The 17,398-nt window shown below is 40.6% G+C and overlaps 1 protein-coding gene across 3 annotated transcripts; it reads right to left on the bottom strand.

Annotated features, from left to right (window-relative positions):
* Positions 1-797: 797 nt before the first annotated feature.
* On the bottom strand, positions 798-16,688 carry UBE2D1 (ubiquitin conjugating enzyme E2 D1). Of its 3 annotated transcripts, none has more exons than XM_068689232.1 (7): positions 16,542-16,688; positions 8,970-9,033; positions 8,845-8,876; positions 6,006-6,083; positions 5,612-5,717; positions 3,260-3,353; positions 798-1,690 (listed from the first exon to the last, which is right to left on the bottom strand). In XM_068689232.1, exons 1-7 carry the CDS (start codon positions 16,563-16,565, stop codon positions 1,645-1,647), a joined length of 444 nt encoding a protein of 147 aa, XP_068545333.1. In that variant the 5' UTR covers positions 16,566-16,688; the 3' UTR covers positions 798-1,644. The 3 variants fall into 3 exon arrangements, with proteins under 3 accessions (XP_068545333.1, XP_068545332.1, XP_068545334.1); XM_068689231.1 differs by lacking the exon at positions 16,542-16,688 and adding an exon at positions 12,788-14,098; XM_068689233.1 differs by lacking the exon at positions 16,542-16,688 and adding an exon at positions 9,176-9,194.
* Positions 16,689-17,398: the final 710 nt, after the last annotated feature.

Raw genomic sequence — 17,398 nt, 5'->3', positions numbered from 1 at the left:
TTTACAGTCTGAAGTGAACATATATTTAAAAACTAACAGAGCCGCCCTCCACCAAACGTCCATTTCAGAATTCATGGATATGTCAGATGAAATCAGCGCTGAAGTGACATTTACCTGCATGAGACCAACGTACGCCATTAGGGCCAGTGCACGCTTTCCCTCCCACTCCCCAAACTCCACTTTAGCATTCATTACAAATGAGTAAAAACCATTTTCGTTGTCTTATGGAGCTATTTTATGATGACAGCTTTCCCAACTGCAAGTCGCTTTTGTTTCATCTGCAAGGCACAGACCAAAAAAACAAGGCACGTTTCTGCTGTCAGATACTCGAGAAGAATTTCCAGCAGGCCCTTGGAGCTGTTCTGGTTTTCATCTAGTTTCGAAGAAAGGATCGCCCCTCGCCAGCACCACTGTTACTCGAGTGTGCATGCACAAAACCAGTTAATGTGTTAAGTTAGCTTCAAGTGTGAGAAGTTTACCGTGATGTTCTGGTATTGCAAACAGGCTCCCTTAACTCATGTTCAAGCACCTGTGGTATTTCCTCCATACATGAATATGCACACAGTAGGTGATTAAACAGGTTGAAATCCTACATAAAGCAGTGGGCATAACATGCTAAGGAAATTAGGCTGAATCTCGCACAAAAGTTAATTGCCACGCAGATCTAAATAGTATCTGATGCATGGCTTTATCTCCCTTTTGTCTACAACGCACATGCACGCTTCATATTTTGAATCCCTAATGTTAGAACAAGCTCTTTAAGGATATGCGTGATTCTACAAAACAGCCAAGACAAATAGTAGAAAATGCATTTTATTTATATGGAAAAGGCTACATTTAGATTTGTAAAAGGTCTGAGTGTTATGTTGCCCACATGTCAAAAATCAGTTGTGAATAGCAACACAAAGGTTACATATCTTTCTACATAGCAGTGCAATTAGTTCACATTGCAATAAAATTAAGTCAAGTATGCAACAGAATCAAAAACAAGTGTTTCTCCATAATCAGCGTACAAAGAATTACAGTGCAAAGATCATTTTAGGTTTTAAGAAATCTGCAGTCAGTCATTAGGACATCCTAACGGGCAGGATATCCCAATTATTTTCATTACTAGCAGTTGTATCTTGTCAATACTGTGCACAAGAAAGTAAGTCTAAAATGAAATGACTTACATGGCAAATAAAATATATTTAGTCTATACAATAAAAATACATATTATATAAGTGAACTAACAAAATGAAATTTGAACACACTTATGGAACGGACAACATATCTTAAGGACACACATACAGTATTTATCACGTAAAAACAGCTACTTTTTTCCAGCAAAAATAATTTGGTTGCTTTACAACTGCATTATGGATCTTACAGTTTGAAGATGCAGATGTCCAACTCTTAAAAACCATAATAAATGTCTTCTGCAAAGCATACAAAGAGGATAAATATTCTTATCACAGTCCTAAGGTTACTTTTGGAAGTTTGTTTTCCCTTGCTCCAGAAACACACTTACATGGGTGAAAAAATAAAAAATTCAAGGGGCATCATGGTACATTAAAACAGTAAACTGTGCTCCATTTCCTTCTAAGTTTGAAAAAAAACTAGAATTTACAGTACTCTGTGGTATATGAAAAAGTCTTCACAAGTTTACATTGCATATTTCTGAGTCCATTCTCTTGCGTGTCTGTTGTATCTGTACGTGCAGAAAGAAGGCATTGAGTGAAGAGCTGTTAGTGATGCATGGACAGCGGCCACATATTTACTTCATACAGACATTATTGAGCTTTTAATCTCTTAGCATCAACTCAAAGTTAAAATGTCTAAGAATCAAGAAACATATGCACTATGTGTTCAGTTAAGGTTACCTCTCAAAGCTATTTAGACTCAAACTCAAAACCAATCTTACAGGATTGTACCAAAATGAGTATTGTTGTGCATACTTAGCTTGCATTTCACAGCTGGTTCCCTTACTTGTACATGAACAGGAGTTGGTTGCCAATTATTCCCAAATGTGTATGCTATTAAAAATCTAACATGTTTAACTTGCATAAAATTCAGCATCATTAACTGGCATTGGAAAGGGTGCAGATGGAAGGCACAGCGGTGTTATTCTCCATTCTACACTTCCACCTACATTTCAGAACTTGAAAGGAAAAATTCCTGAAAAGCATTTCTGACTAGATTTTAAGTGTCAGGTCTTTTCCTTCTGGTATGAAGCCGACCAGCACTCCCAGAGGGAAGCCTCCCTGGAGAGTCTGCAACTTGGCCTCTGGTCCTTGAACTTGCTAACATTCTACTCTTCAGACTATATTCGCTTTTTTCTGTGTCTTCCATAGGAAACGCTGACAAATTCTTTTCAAAATCACTTCTTAAGATCAACATACCAACTCTTGTACTAACTTATTTTGTTCTTAAGAATATGTTCTCATTCAAGTCTTGGGATTTTCAGTTATACACTCGGGGTAACCAGCCCCGTTATTCACTTCCCAAATCTAACAGGATAGTAAAAATTCAGTGGGTGAAAAGCATAGAGACAGAGCTATAGTCACAAATTTAATCTTCTATTTTCTGTTAAAATGATTCAATTTCAAGTTGTGGAGATGGAGAAATATCCCTTGTTCACCTCCTTTACAAACAGGAGGCTGAAACTACTACTAAGTGGATGGATAAAACGAGAGACACGAGTGGGCAGAAGCTGAAGCACAACATCCTCAACTTGAGAACAATCTGCTTTGCAGAACAAGCCACCGTTCAAGCATTTCAAAAGTGGCTTACATGATTTGATTGTATCAGATTTTGAACTGTCAGAAAAAAAAAATAATAATTCTCACTCAAGTGAAGAATACTAGACCTTAAACTTCCATGTGACTTCTCCCTCACTCCTTTTCTATCCAGTCCTGAATGTAAAAGCAATACTCAAATCTTCATGAAGCTGTGACAACAAATAATTCCTACGTGGGATTTTTTTTTTTATGCAAAGAAAAATAAATATTAACACACAGCATAAATGTATGATATCATTTTTGTACTTATTTGCATAAAACTAAGTATCCAACAGGTGTGTACACCTACAGGTTCCTGCTTGCCATTCTACCAATAGATATTTTCAAGATTTAAATATCTAATCCTCTATACAGTAGAAAGCTATGTAAAGAGGTGTTTTTTTTGTTTTTTTTTTTTTTAAACAAGGTAAACAGTTGTATAGCCAATCACTACCTGCAAGTACCACGCACATAAAAACGCATAATTATGTCATACTCACTTTTCCTTGTCTGACTTGTAGATCTGTGCAATATCCGGTACTAAAGGATCATCTGGATTAGGATCACAAAGTAAGGAGCATATGGACAATAAAACTAAATAGAAGAGATACTAGATTAAACAAGTTAGTTCACTTCATTTCTATAATCCTTTAATATATTCAAGTACACAGAAAGTGGAAAAAGGAAGACTAGAAAGAGAATGCATATCAGTATTAAGGTTTTGGACAGCAGTTTTGCTCAGAAGCGTTAATAAAGCACCATTTTTCTAGGAAGGCATTAAACAACACCTGATAACAGCCTAGAGAACTCACAGTCCATGCACTTATACCTCTGGTAATTATCTCTTTCCCATGTTTTGACCTATGAAAATTAAACTACAGAGTACATAGCTACATATCAACGTTCAATCGAATGAAGCCCTTACATCTTCAATTGTTTAAAATTATCATTAATATTACACTACCATGTAACACTGGATTTGTGCACATCCTTCTCCACTTCTTTAGTGTTATTCTCTCCTTCATATGAGCATTTCACTTGATTTGATGGATGTGACGCTTCCATTTAGGGAAACATTTTATCATGTTTTTACGCAGGTACTCACTTATCATTCTAGTTTTGATTCCTGGTATCTATCTGAGGACATTTGATTTTTCTAACACTTTCACTACACATATTTCAGGTAACTTCAATTTTAAACTCAGAACTAACACGGATACCAAAAGCACTCACTTCACCAATTCACAATAGGTTGTGAAAGGGAATTTGATGCTACAGTAAGAATCTGCTGTAGAATATGACTTTTTTTCCCCTTGCTTTGTCTTGTTACAAAAAGCTTGGACTAACACATATTTACAGCAGTAGCAAGCTTCATACTGACGTATTTCACTTTATTAGGTGCCAAATACACCAGTAACATTGGAAAATCAGGTTACAACACCCAGTGACACCAATCAGAGGTGCTATCAGTACGGCATAATCCTTTGATCCACTAAAACAAGAACCGTAAACGAGAAATTTCTTCCATGAGCCACTGAGCTGATTTCCAGTTTAAGAAACACAAGATGTATACGTGTTAAAAACAGGTCAAGTCAAATCACACAAGACCTGCAGGCTGCTCTTCTTTAGAGCTGAAGGAACACTCAAAAAAAGTAAACACACTTACAGAAAAGTGCTAAAGATCTGAAAACTCAGATACCAGATAAATACCAACTGGTAAACAAGATCTAGGTGCCAACTAAATATGTTCTGAATAACTAGAAAGCAATTTTTGCTCAGCAATACAATAAGCAATTTCTGTGGAAAGCTGGTATGAGCTACACGCAATAGTAATTCATGTCTTCAACAGCAACATGAGAAAACACCTTAAAAATTGTATTTTATTTAGCTACTGAAATTATTGCATATGGTTGGTATGCATGAGCAGAAGTTGCTTTTCAAATCATCTATAACACTGCAGCTGCATAAAGTAATTTCCATGGGACAAAGACCAACAATGTTTTCCTTCTGCTCATATACCAAGTGCATTGACACTGTTCTAAAACTGATACATGGTTTAGAGAGCTTTCAAAAACATAAGCAAGATGTGATACTGTTTAATCTTTGAGCAACATGATAACTGTCTGTAATATGACTAAGATCATGGCTAAGCATTTTGAATATGGGTGAGAAAAACTGCAGCCACATTTTAAGCAGCTTTTGAAGTGACACAAAATGCCTACAACAAAAGAACTAATTAACCGTAACCACAATGTTCCAAATATCAAGTGTTCAATTTGAGAAAAAATTAACTACAAGATTACAGTATTTAATTAAGTCTTTTACTGATGACTTAGAAAACAGTTATGTTTTAAAATTCATCTTAAAGAGGAATCCAACAACTTATTAAATTTCAAAATAAAGCGTAATTAAGATCTTAGCCCACATAAGCATGCTCTGGCAATCACAAGCAATCCAAGAGGCCTCCCTACATGTCAGCATTGGGGTTTTCCATTTACGTTCAGATTCATTTGGCTTTGCAGCTCTGTTCAGAAGTTTCTCTTCAGTTCTGCCTGCAGTCAGTTATAATACAGAAGCTGCACTTCAGCCTAATTGGACATTTTTTATCTCACCCAATTTGGTTTAGAACATTTCCTTGCCATGCAGATAATGTATGATGTCATGTGACACTCCAAATAAACTGTGTGAGATCTTGGATCGTAACAAGGATTCCTATGGAATTACCGCTGCTGTAACATGCAGGATAAACGAGTTCTCAATGGCACCCTTGGACAGCGTAGTAACATCAGAAAAAAACAACACATGGCAGTGTATGCAAATTCATAAATCCATTAGCATATCTGTGACTTTACCTTTAGATACAGTCAGAGCTGGTGACCACTGAGATCTCAGGATATCAAGACAAATACTCCCATTACTGTTTATGTTTGGATGATATATTTTTGTTGTAAAAGCAATCTGGAATTGAAAAAAAAGTGAAAAAGTCAAAAGTAACATGAAATTGCTTTTTACATTTGGAATCCTTCACATTGTCCCTTCATTTCCAGTCATAGTCGATCTACCATATCCAACCCAGCATACTGTACAACCTCTCATCCTGTCACCCAGTTTTAGGTTACATAGGGGATGAACTGAATCCTATCACTGGCCCTTCTGGTTTCAACTCCCAAAAGAAAGCCCCAGACAGCTGAAATATAGACACAGCTTTGACCTCAAATTTTTTAAGTTTGAAGACAAAGGACTTACCTTTGGTGGTTTGAAAGGATAGTCTGTTGGAAAGTGTACTGTGAGAAAAAATACTCCCCCTTGATATGCACTATCAGGCTGGAAAAAAAAACAAAAGAAACAAAACCCCTTAATATATTTCAGTTATTGTGGAGCTTCTCTTCTGAATGCAGAGAACCTCCCAAATGGATGAGTAACTTAGAAAGCTCATATTTTATCCCCAGTACGCAGGCCACAGTGTACTGAGGATACCAAACCCTCCCACTGGCCAGCGATGCGACAGTAGAGCCAGCCGTGGCTACTACTGCAGTAGCACAATGCGGCTACTGAGCGCTGCCCTTCTCGGGGAGGGGAAGGAGGGGAGCAGCGTTTGACTGGTGGAGCTACAAAACTGCTGATCCATCAGCTCCAAACTAGCTCCCTCCTCAGTATGTGGGCTGTGAGGCACTCCTGGAAGCTCAGCTCCACGGCACCAAGGGGACCAAGAGCAGGTCTTCCAAATCCTGTCTCCATACAACACCACAGCTGCTCTGCTACATTCGGGATCTTCCTCCATCGTTAAGCTACAAATATACTTACCTTAAGAAGTGGTTTCTCTTTGCAGATGCAAAGAGTAGGATTTTCCAACTTAATTCAGGTGATCATGATGACATCAGGGAGTTTTAAAACACACAACATCTTTGTGACCTGTACAAATCTGTGAACATGCATTTTGTTAGAGAACATGTGCACAGGTTTACGTCCAGGTTGCACACAGTTAATAGATAGAAATAACTTTGTTGCAGTCAGCTGTTGAAGAAATCTTTCATTTTTATTTACTAGAAAAGTGGGGAAAAAAGTCTCAATGCTAAATGACAGAGCAGCACTTCAAGTTCAAATTAAGGGAAGGAGAAGAAAAATCTCTCTCGTTACTCAAGAAGTTTAAAACAGCAAGACAGGAACTCAGTCTCAGCAAAGATGCAGGAGAAGTTTTGGGTTTTCTTATGGGAGTAAATGCAGTTTTGTTTTTGTTTTTTTTTTTAGATAAAACATTTACCTTAGAAATGAGCAAAAATTGCAGTTTTAGAGATGAATTGAAGAAGCAAAGTCACAAATGGTCCCCTATGACATGTTGTCTTACACACTCAAAACGCAGACAGTGTTGCAACATAAGGCAGGTTATATACGGTATCGCTAAGAAGCCAGCATTAGGTAACATAAGAGAAGATTGCCACTCACAGTTAGGTTTGAAACGATTGCTTGCATGCACAGTAAATGCACTTTTCAAAGTTAAAATAAGCTGAAGATCAGACAAGTTCAGTGCCAAGGAGAAGGCGAAGCAAAATCACACAGTGTTTGGTGGGTAAGGCACATCAAAGTGATGATGTGCAGACAGGAGGATACCCTACTTCCACATATAGGAAGCGAGCTCCGAAGGAAAGCTATAGTCCTGTGCTTCCCTCAGCCCATCAGAAGATGTACAGGATGTGTACCCCTATTTCCTCATGTTATCAAGACAAAGTTATGTTGTCAAGGCAAAAGTGCTGATAGTGTGGCTTTTCTCATTGACAGTTACGGCTGAGAAGGGTTGGCACGAGATGCTCACTGTTATCCTTAGCTAGAGAAATCTGATGAACCTGAAGGGAAGAAAAGACTATTTTCCACTACAAGGTACGAAAGGCGAATTGTGAGCTGGAAAAATAAGAATTTAAGTTGGGATTTATGTGCTAGTGTTGCCCTCGGTAAGGTCAAAGTCATTCAGAACAGAGACATTACTGGTGGCAATCAGCACAGAAGCTTTTCCTAACTCTATATTCTTTGATATTCTTTGCTGTTTTGCCATTCACCTTCAGGCAGTGCAGAAGGGCAAGAGCAGAATGACTTTGTATGCGAAGGAACACAGCTGCCAAAGAACAATGGCATAAATACAAGTATCCTATAGAAAAGCTTGTCACAATAATTCGAGTGGCTGCTGCATCACCACAAACTGTCACATCACTGACAAACTAGTAACTGGTCTTTTACTGCTCCAGAGCAGCTGTGATGGAAATGCAGAAATAGCCTCAAATTAGCCACAATTTCACTTTTCTCCACCATGTGATGCTGCATCTCATGGGATTAAGTACTGTCTCAAATTTTCAGCTCAGTATCTGAACCAGAAGCTCTTCTTTCAAAATTACCAAGGAAAACACTAGGAATACAATCTCCTTGCTGTGGTATTTATAAACACCCCTTTCCTCAGGTCACGTTGTTCTTCATTCTTTTTGCTGAAACCCTTTCCAATTTTCCTTCAGAATGTTCCATTCTTAATATATATTGCCCTTTCTTATGTCATGTCCTTCAAGAGTCATAAATCACATCTTTAGCAATCTCACTCAACCCAAAAAAGGCCTTTCTCACACAGAAACCAGAAGTACCCACAAATGGAGACTACATTTCCCAAAAGCCATCAGCTTCTGCCAGAGTCACATCACAGCCCTCAACTCAGTTCTAAAAGCCCCCAAATCACCTTGTGCAACACCACTCATTTACAGTTCACAATTTTAACATAGGATTACTTCAACTATTTCTCTTCCAGAATGGAAATGATGATCTCTGAAAAGCAAGCTCTTGAGTTTGCAGCCCACATCACCAATTCAAACATTAGGGATGCTTAATCAGTCAACTGAAATTTCAGAAAGAAGACTACAGAATTTTTTTGAATAGTTAAAGAAGAACTGAGTGCCAGACTACTAAAAACAACAATGCATACCCCAAATCTTTAATCTGTACATAGCACATCTGAACTTAAATACCGTGTTAAGAGACACCCAAATGAATTTTTCTGTAACAAATAAGGAGACATGTCTACTTTCTAAGGGGAACAAACTATTATACTTACAGGTCCCATAATAGTTGCCTGCCAATGAAACACTGCAAATCAAAAAGATAAAGTGATTAGAGATTTTCTAAGCTTTTCCTTCACCAGAAAAGGTCAGCCGTGGCAAGGCGCTATGAAGAGCTTACAGTCATCTCCAACAGGTCCGGCAGAACAGTGGGCCGGCGGGTCTCGCTGCAGGTCACTTAGCTCCTGGAAGAAAAACACAAATATTTGAAGTGTATCTACATGAACAGACACATTGCAGAGCAGCACCGCTTCAAAAGTGAAAACACAAAAACATTTATTGAATAGATCCGTGATATTTTTTAAAGAAATCAAAATGTCAACTGACCATTGATAATGGAAAGATTTCTTCCTAATAGGTTTGCAGCTGAAGGCAGTATTATACAGATCAACATCTGAAAGCATGAGAGTTATAACCAAGTTCATAATACAATGGATCTTCTGAAGTAGAGACAGAAAGAAATCAAGAAAAAAAGAGTTTATTGATTTCCCTGTAAACTAACTGCTTAATTTAGAAATCCGTGCTCATATGACTATTCCTTTAGCTTCTGATTTTATAAAAGGTTCGTGTATTGGCCTCATCTATATCCATTAGCTGAGTTAAACTAGCTCATAAAATGCTTGCAGACTGCCTAAAGGTGATATAGGAAAGCAAAGGATCCTAAGTGAACTAGAGAACAAAAGGAAATTACCAGCTACACATCTTACTGAACATAACTTGATTTGATTCTCTACATGCTTTCTTTCAAGAGTGACTACTAGAGAAACCTAGAAAAAGTTGAAGTTTAAGAGAAGCGTACAGAGAAACTTTTGCGCGTCAACTGATCTATTTTACAGAAGTTTAAACAGTCCCAAATAATTTAAATTACACGGATACCCAGCTTTTCATTTATGTCATCAACACTGCATCAAACACAAAACAAGCCAGGCATTAATGCAGGTTCATTTTTGTTGCTTAATTCAATATATAAGTTTTGATATCTGAAGTTTTACTACACGAGGAACAAGTCATGTGCTTTTTCCAACTCCAAGCTGATAGGAACCATACTGCTCTAAGTCTAACGAACACGTGTAAATACTTCAGTTGAAATAAGCTTAAACAATGTGTCCTAAGTCACTGTTCCTAAGTCACTCAACTAATTATCAAGAACATTTAACTCAGTAACAAACATGAGAAGGTCTGTAACAATCTCCTTAAGTTTAGCTTAAAGACTAACAGTGGAAGCACTTTCACCCAAAAAATCATTAGTCAAGAGAACAATTTAAAAAATCAACATGTAAACCAGAACAAACTTTAAGTCGTGTAAAATTTGTGTATGTAGCGTGATCAGGCTTTATGCACAAGGTGAAGGGTTACAACTCCACACTTCCAGCTGCTGTGATATATTTATCCGTTTACAGCAGCCAGCAAGCATTTCAACTTGTGCAGTGCCCTCCCCGAGACGCCCACTTCACCAGGGACAAGGTGCTTTAGCACCCAAACTCAGGCACACTTCTTGTAGGTCAACTCTTGGCCTCAGGTCCAAGGAAAGGCAGCACCACGAATATCCAGCCACCTCTGAGCAAGCAGTAACGTTACTGCTCTGCTACGGCATGCCTTCAGCTGTGTGACTGAAGACACGAGGGCTCTTCGCTCTACTGAAATAGCTCCAGTCGCTAGCTCATGTGACTCGCCAACCCAGCTTTACCCCGTTGGTGAAACTCTACGCTGCTCCAGAAACAACGCTCTGGGCTAAACTTGCACTGTACTTGTAAAGGATTTTGCTTTCGCCTTTTAGTCCCATTTTTGATCTGCGGATTCAAGTTTCAGTAAGGGAGCAATACAGAGAAGCGTGACCTATGCAAAGCCCAGTCACTGCCAGCACAAGAAGTCAACAAGTCTCAAATTTCCTGGAATCACGAGACTCAGCCAGCCGCGGAGCGGTTCCAGCCTCTGCACTAACTCGCAGCCCAAGATCTAACAAAAGAGAAGCTGAAGTTTTGTACGGACAGTACCAAAGTCAGCTACATGAGACTGTTGGCCAAAGTGGAGAACTCAAAACCAAAATATCTTGTTTTATAGCAATTATGTCTGACTACTAAATTGAAGGTAACAATGAGGAAAAACGTGTAGCTTAATCCAGAGACTCCAAAATACGTACACACGTTTCCTTACGCGTGCGACCCACCGTCACAGCTGCTGGGCAAGCAATTTTAGAGTCATAAATCTGTAGCAGTGCTTCCATTTGTGAGATGTTTTCCTTGAGATCTTCACATCCCCAAAACCGTACAAATTGATTTTCATTCATACGTACATGAGTACTTCTGAACTGGGAAAGAACTGGGAAAGGCTCCTCAGGCACACACCTGCAATTTGTTAAGGCTAACGGCACTGAAATTTGTCCCCCATAAAAACATGTTTTTAATCACAGCTTGATGAGCCCAGCTTGATGAGGCCAGTCCAGTCCTGTCATTAATATTTCCCCAGTAGTGATGAAGAACCTTTCTTCAGCCAAGTTCACTAAATGAGAGTGACGGTCACAGATATACTAAGAAGGCTTTTGCAGCCAATTCAAGCTTCATTCATATTTCCCGTTCATAAGAAATGGGGTACTAAAGCCAATAGGCTTTGAAAATACAAATAGTAACGTGAGATCAAACTTTGTGAATTGAATTTGACAGTAACAGTTTGAGCCTTTACATACAGCAGCTCAGATCAAGCTGTGATCAAAATCAAAGAAGCATTTTGCTTTGTACTTTTAATTATGCTGTTCAAGCTTGGCATTCAAAGCAAAATTATCTGGAGAGCTGTACGATTTAGGCTTCGATCTTTCCTACACCTCCTGCAATGCTGTAAGGAGATATCCCTCACAAGTCACGCTGACTTGCCAGCGCCCAGTGCTGAACACCACAGAAGAGTTGCGATGGTTCCCTAGAACAAACGGGGGTAAAAAAAATTGCTTTGAGACTTTATACAGTTGCAAAAGAATGAGGTGTGGAATATAAGAATACAAAGCAGCAAAGATGCTCTTCAAAGGAAGCCCGAGAAGTCCAAAGAGCTACTAAGCACAATGTGCTGAAACCTCATCAAGAAGCGCAGAAGAACTGCACGGAAGGCTGGCTGCAGACAGTAACGCTAAAGATTTTTCTGTAATTCTAAGCGAGTTGGTTCCGGCAGTTTTGTCCATGTTTTATGGATTATAAAACACTGCAGCAAGATGCAGGTCTGCTTGCCTCAAAGCCTTGTCTGCACAGATATTTTTAGTCAGCGGTACAGAAAACGCTGGTGCAAGACTTTGATGCACGTATGCTAAAAAAAAAGAAGTGGATTTGTAACTCAAAGTAGTGTGGATTCCTTTTCAAAAGGGAAACTCAACACTGCAAGCTACAGCATACACCAGGGCAACATCTTCTGAGAGAGAATGCAAACAGAATGAAGTTTTGTCTGCAAGAGCTGCAAGCAGAAGTATTAGTTATTTCAAACAGCGGTGAATGTCACGGCACAAAAGCATCTATCAGGAGCTCAGCGCGTGCCACGCTTTGTCCCAGCACAGCCACAATAAACTGGTATAAAGAAAAGAGCTAAGCTGTGGACACTGCTAGGAATAAACCTTCTAATCCTCTCAAACACTGAAAAATGTTTCCTAGTAGAATAAAACACGGTTACTTCTATACCTCCGGCTGGTTGCAATTAACAGGTGTAACACCAAACTACTACTCCTGTTTAAAACCAGAGAACAGCAGCGGAGCACAAAAGCAGTCAGGATCCATGACCGGGTGAAGCTAATAAAGGAAGAGTGGCACAGTGTTAGAAACGTTAGCCAGCAATTACTGGGGAGGGACACAGCACAGCCTCCAAATTATCACCTCACTGCACCACACACACTCTAGAACACATGGACTCACGGACAGCATGAGACAAAAATTTAAAAATCAAGTTTAAGAGATGTAAGACGCATACCACAATAAACTGTGTAAGCTGGAAATGTGTCTGAGCGTGCAGACTAGCACTCATTGACAAAGTACATGACAGAATATATTTCATAAATCGTATAGCTGGTGAAGACTGGGAGGCCAGTTTAGCAGTTCTGTGCTTCACTAGGAGACAGGGATTCTCTCCTAAAAAGCTACAAGAATAAGATTGGAAAGGATACGTTGACAACAGGGAATGTTCTAAGCATAGTAAAAAAAAAAAAGCAAAACAACAACAACAAAAAAAAACACACTAAAATCTCTCCTCTGTTGCAGTTTAAAAAAAAAAAAGTCCAAAAATAAGTCTGCAGGCTATCAGAAGACAGAAATAAACTGCAGGCAGCATCACTAAAAGCTATTTTAGTTCTTTAAATACATGAAACCGCAACCAGAGCCCTTTTCCAGACCATTATTTAAAATAGAGGTTTTTAAATTTGCCAGCTATGCTCTTCATTTCTCGCACAAAAAGCACTGTACTTGATAGAAAGTCAACACATTCACTGCTGCTCCTCTATTAATGGTGATTGGAACCATCTGTCCAAAAAGCAGCTAGAGCACTGATTAGACTTTGGCTAGTTAACAGATTTTCTTTTCTTTGTAAGTTTAGGAAATGTAAAACATTTACCATCACGTCTCGATATAAAGTTAAGTTTTAGTGATAGAGTATCTATCTGGTTTTATACACTGTTTGATACAAAATATGTTGCTGTGATTTCACAGCTAATGTTTTGGAAGCAAACTAAAATGATTTGTATTACAGAACTGGAAAAGTTTCCTTAACATGTTTATTAGCCCCTAAACAAAGTCAGAACCTAAACCACAATTACTGATAACATTTGCACTGGAGTTAATTTAATCAACCACAGTTATTTTCAACAAAAAACTTGAGTTGCTATGTCCTGTTAGTCTATGCATGTATGAAACATGCTGAAACAAACAAACATATAGCTGAATGGTAAATTTCGATGTTTGAATGCTTCCATTCTTACCGAGCTGTGGGAGAAAAACAATCCAGCACTATGCCCTGACAAGATTAAAAACAACAGCTATTTTTAAACCAGTCTTCAAACGTGTCAGAAAATACGTGGCTGCTGCCTTCGAAATCTCTTCTACCCCAAAAAAAAGTCCAATTTATTTTTATGCTGATAACTAGAGCAAATGAATACTGGTTTTGTAAAGATTTCAAAATAGTCTGAGCCATTAACAGGCGTAAGAAATAGCAGCAGCTCATTAATACTAGAGGAGCATCCAAAAGTACACGATTTATGATGAAAACAAGCTCCCCAGCTGTAAGACTGAACTGACAGGATAACAACCCCCCAATTAGGTAAGTAAACAGAGTATTCACAACAGGAATCTCAGAAAAATGACCCTGCACAGGACTGATGGGCAGAACTGACCCACTCAATAACGTCCCTAACACAACTGTCCGAATTTTTTTCTACTTGGCACAAAAGCCAAGTGTCTCAGTAATCCTGGGGTAGTAATAATACAGATTTCTTAGCTGGGGAGGGTTATTCTGCAAAAACATATGCTATTTCTCTTCATAATCTGCAATTTTACAACATCCACAAAATAGTGGGTTATTCTTTCATCGCTGCATCACAGACTACAGGGAAGCAGCTCCTGCCCCAAGGAGCTTGTATTCTACATCACACACACAGCACAGACTGAAGTTTTTGACAGTGTAGAAGCACAACTGCCTCTCCTTTGTGCTACAGCAAAGCATTGACAAGTTCAACTAATCCAGATCCTCTGCTTAAAACGAGCAAGAATCCCCCATCCTTCCAAGGAACTCTGAGATGAATTTGTGATCGAGTTAGTACTGACCTCTATGCTTACAGAGCGGGGCTTCACGTCCTCGCTGCTCTTCCACCTTCACCACTAAGCTGAACACACTAGGATGATCAGCTTGCGTGTTGTTTATTTACTTGCCTTTTTTTTTTTTGTTTTGTTTATATATTTTTTTAAGAAAGCTCCCAAGCACAAGGCATCCTTCTGTTATTAGCGCAGAGCCCTGAAGTCTGCAGTTTGTCCTTTGAGGAGCCCCTCAAGGCAGACCAACGAAAGAAAAGATGAAATAACACAATCACAACAGCAATACGATTTAGAAACTGGAGTCCCAACCGGCACGGGACAAAATACACATTCTAGTATACACATGTTACAGCTGTGCTTCCTCTGTAAGTGCTATCATTCTGACCACGCAAGCTCCCAAAATTATTGTGACCAAGCTTGTCACCAAAATCCCTCAGCTGTGTTAAAGCACACTTCTGAGCCACTCTAAAACCACCCAGGTTTAACCAGAGGCACTATGTCTAGACCAACAAATTCTCAATCAATGCCATTGTGTTTTCTGACAGTGCTTTGTTCTCCAAAGAGGTCCCCGAGGCACTTTCTCAAACTATAAAATCCTTACAGCATTTCCTCTACTGCAGATCTTATCACCTCCTACCCTCGTGATATGACACAGCTATCAACCTTCATAGCCTGTCTGAAACATCTGGGAGCTGGACAGGATGAACAAACCTTCATAAAAACACATCTCATCTACTCCACTAGTTTTTCCCCGTTTCATTATGTTAAGGAAAGCTCTACATACTACACTGACATCAAGATATTTCGTCTTTTCAAACTTTTCCCCTTCGTTTTTATCTTCCATTTGTAATAACTTCCTTGACACTTTCTTCTTTCACAGCAAGTGGCTTGTTATGATACTGCTTTGGAGCCTGGCTGCTGGACAAATCCCGCTAGCAGTAATTATTTCTTACCCTGGAAAGGCAGCAGATAGCAATTAGGGAAAATAATAATAATAATAAAAAACAGTAATGGTCTTTTCTGCAGAAAACTAGAAGCAGTAGCCAGTACTGAAACCGATCTCAACTCTCCTGGTAGCTCCCACTCCAGAATTTCTTCATGTTTCAGATAAAGCCTATTGCACAATCTGGAAATCTTATACTTGAAGTCGGCACTTCTTGACTTTCAGAGAACAGAGGAAGAATCTACTAAGGCTAACGGTATGCAAAGCGCTAACTTCAGGATAGGGTTCACATCTACTGAACTTAAAGTTTGAAAACGCCACAGTAAAGAAAGCTGGGGCTTTCCAATACATATGGACGCCACTAAAGGAGGCTTTTTCACCTCAAAAAATGTCAGAAAACTACAAGACTTCCCACTTCTTTTACTCACCTTCACAGAAAGGATTTGGAAGGAAAAAGAAATGAGAGAAAAGAAAGAAAAGGAAGAAAGAAAAGGAAGAGGAAAGAAGGTATGCAGAACAAACCTAACACAAGGCTCAGGGGATTCTCAGAGAGAAGGCGAGAAGCGAAAAAGACAAGGAAAAAAACAGGAATAACCCCCCCAAGCCGCAGAAGCAGGGCAGAACTGCCTGATGGTGAGAAGCCACCGCTGTGCCTGCGGTGTGCGGTGCCACGCACCGGTTACATATTTGGCACCGGGCGACAAAACCCTGCCCTGTTGACAAGATTTGCAGCCAGAGCCCCCCCCACCAGCCGCCGGTGAGAGCCCGCAGCGGCCCCCTTCCCCCACAGCGGGCACACCCCAGCGCTCACCGAACGTTTCCGTCAAAAAAACACAAAAAACAGACATTTCCCAAACCGCCAGCCGCCCCCCACCCCCCCTCAGGGCGGAAGGGCACGGCTGAGGAGCAGAAGCCGGGTTCCTGAGGGGACCGAGCGGGTACCGGCGGCCTCCCGCGGCCCCCCACCCCCTCCCCTCCTCACTTTCTGTATCCGCTTCAGCGCCATGAGGGGACCGGGGCGGCGGCGGCGGCAACGGCTGAGGCGGGGGGGGGAGCGCGGCCGGGGCGGAGCGGGCGGGGAACGGCATCGGCGCGCGCCGCGGAGGGAGGGGCGGAGGGGATGGGGGGGGAACCGGGCTCTTTGTGTCCGCCACCGCGGGACGCGCTGGGAAATGGAGTCCTGGAGGGGGGGGGGGGGTGCCCTCTGGTGGTGCCCAGGGGGTGCTGAGTGGGGAGCCCGGAGATCTGAAGTGGGATCTGAGGAAGAGGGGGCTCAGGGGGGACCTCATTGCTCTCTGCAATTCCCTGAAGGGAAGCTGTGGGGAGCTGGGGGTCGGTCTCTTCTCTCAGATAACTAGTGATAGGACTAGAGGGAACGGCCTCAAGCTGCGCCCTGAGAGGTTTAGGTTAGAAATAAGATGACATTTCTTCTCAGAAAGAGCAGTCAGGCATTGGAACAGGTTGCCCAGGGAGGTGGCGGCATCACCATCCCTATGGGTGTTCAGGGAAAGGTTGGATGTGGAGCTTAGGTACACAACTTAATGGGTGACACTAGCAGTAAAGGAATGATTAGACCAGATATCTTGGAGTCTTTTCCAACCTTAACGATTCTATGAAAAGGTGTTTGAAGGTCACATCCTTGGGAGGCCCAGCAGGGGCTGAAGAACAAGCAGCTCGCCTGCAGGAAGCCCTAGTCTTACTGCAGCTGCAGCCAGTACCAGATGGATGTTGCATTTGTCCTTACTGTAACTGCAGCCACCCACCAGCACCAGATGGATGTTGCATCTGAGATGCTGTAGGGTAGAAAAGGGAGAGGTGTGCTGCTAAACAGGCAGAAAA

This window comes from Anas acuta, chromosome 7, assembly GCF_963932015.1.
Source record: "Anas acuta chromosome 7, bAnaAcu1.1, whole genome shotgun sequence".
NCBI classification, from domain to species: domain Eukaryota; kingdom Metazoa; phylum Chordata; class Aves; order Anseriformes; family Anatidae; genus Anas; species Anas acuta.
The sequence above is the reverse complement of the archived record's forward strand: the minus strand, read 5'-3'. Positions and strand labels throughout refer to the sequence as shown.

Excerpts from the sequence above, each read along its gene's own strand:
- UBE2D1 (XM_068689231.1), bottom strand. The coding sequence starts at position 12,871 with ATGAAATATATTCTGTCATGTACTTTGTCAATGAGTGCTAGTCTGCAC. Across the intron at positions 6,084-8,844 it reads AGGCAACTATTATGGGACCT|CCTGATAGTGCATATCAAGG; the intron begins GTAAGTATAATA and ends TTTTTTTTCCAG. Across the intron at positions 1,691-3,259 it reads TACAAGTCAGACAAGGAAAA|ATACAACAGACACGCAAGAG; the intron begins GTGAGTATGACA and ends CTGCACGTACAG.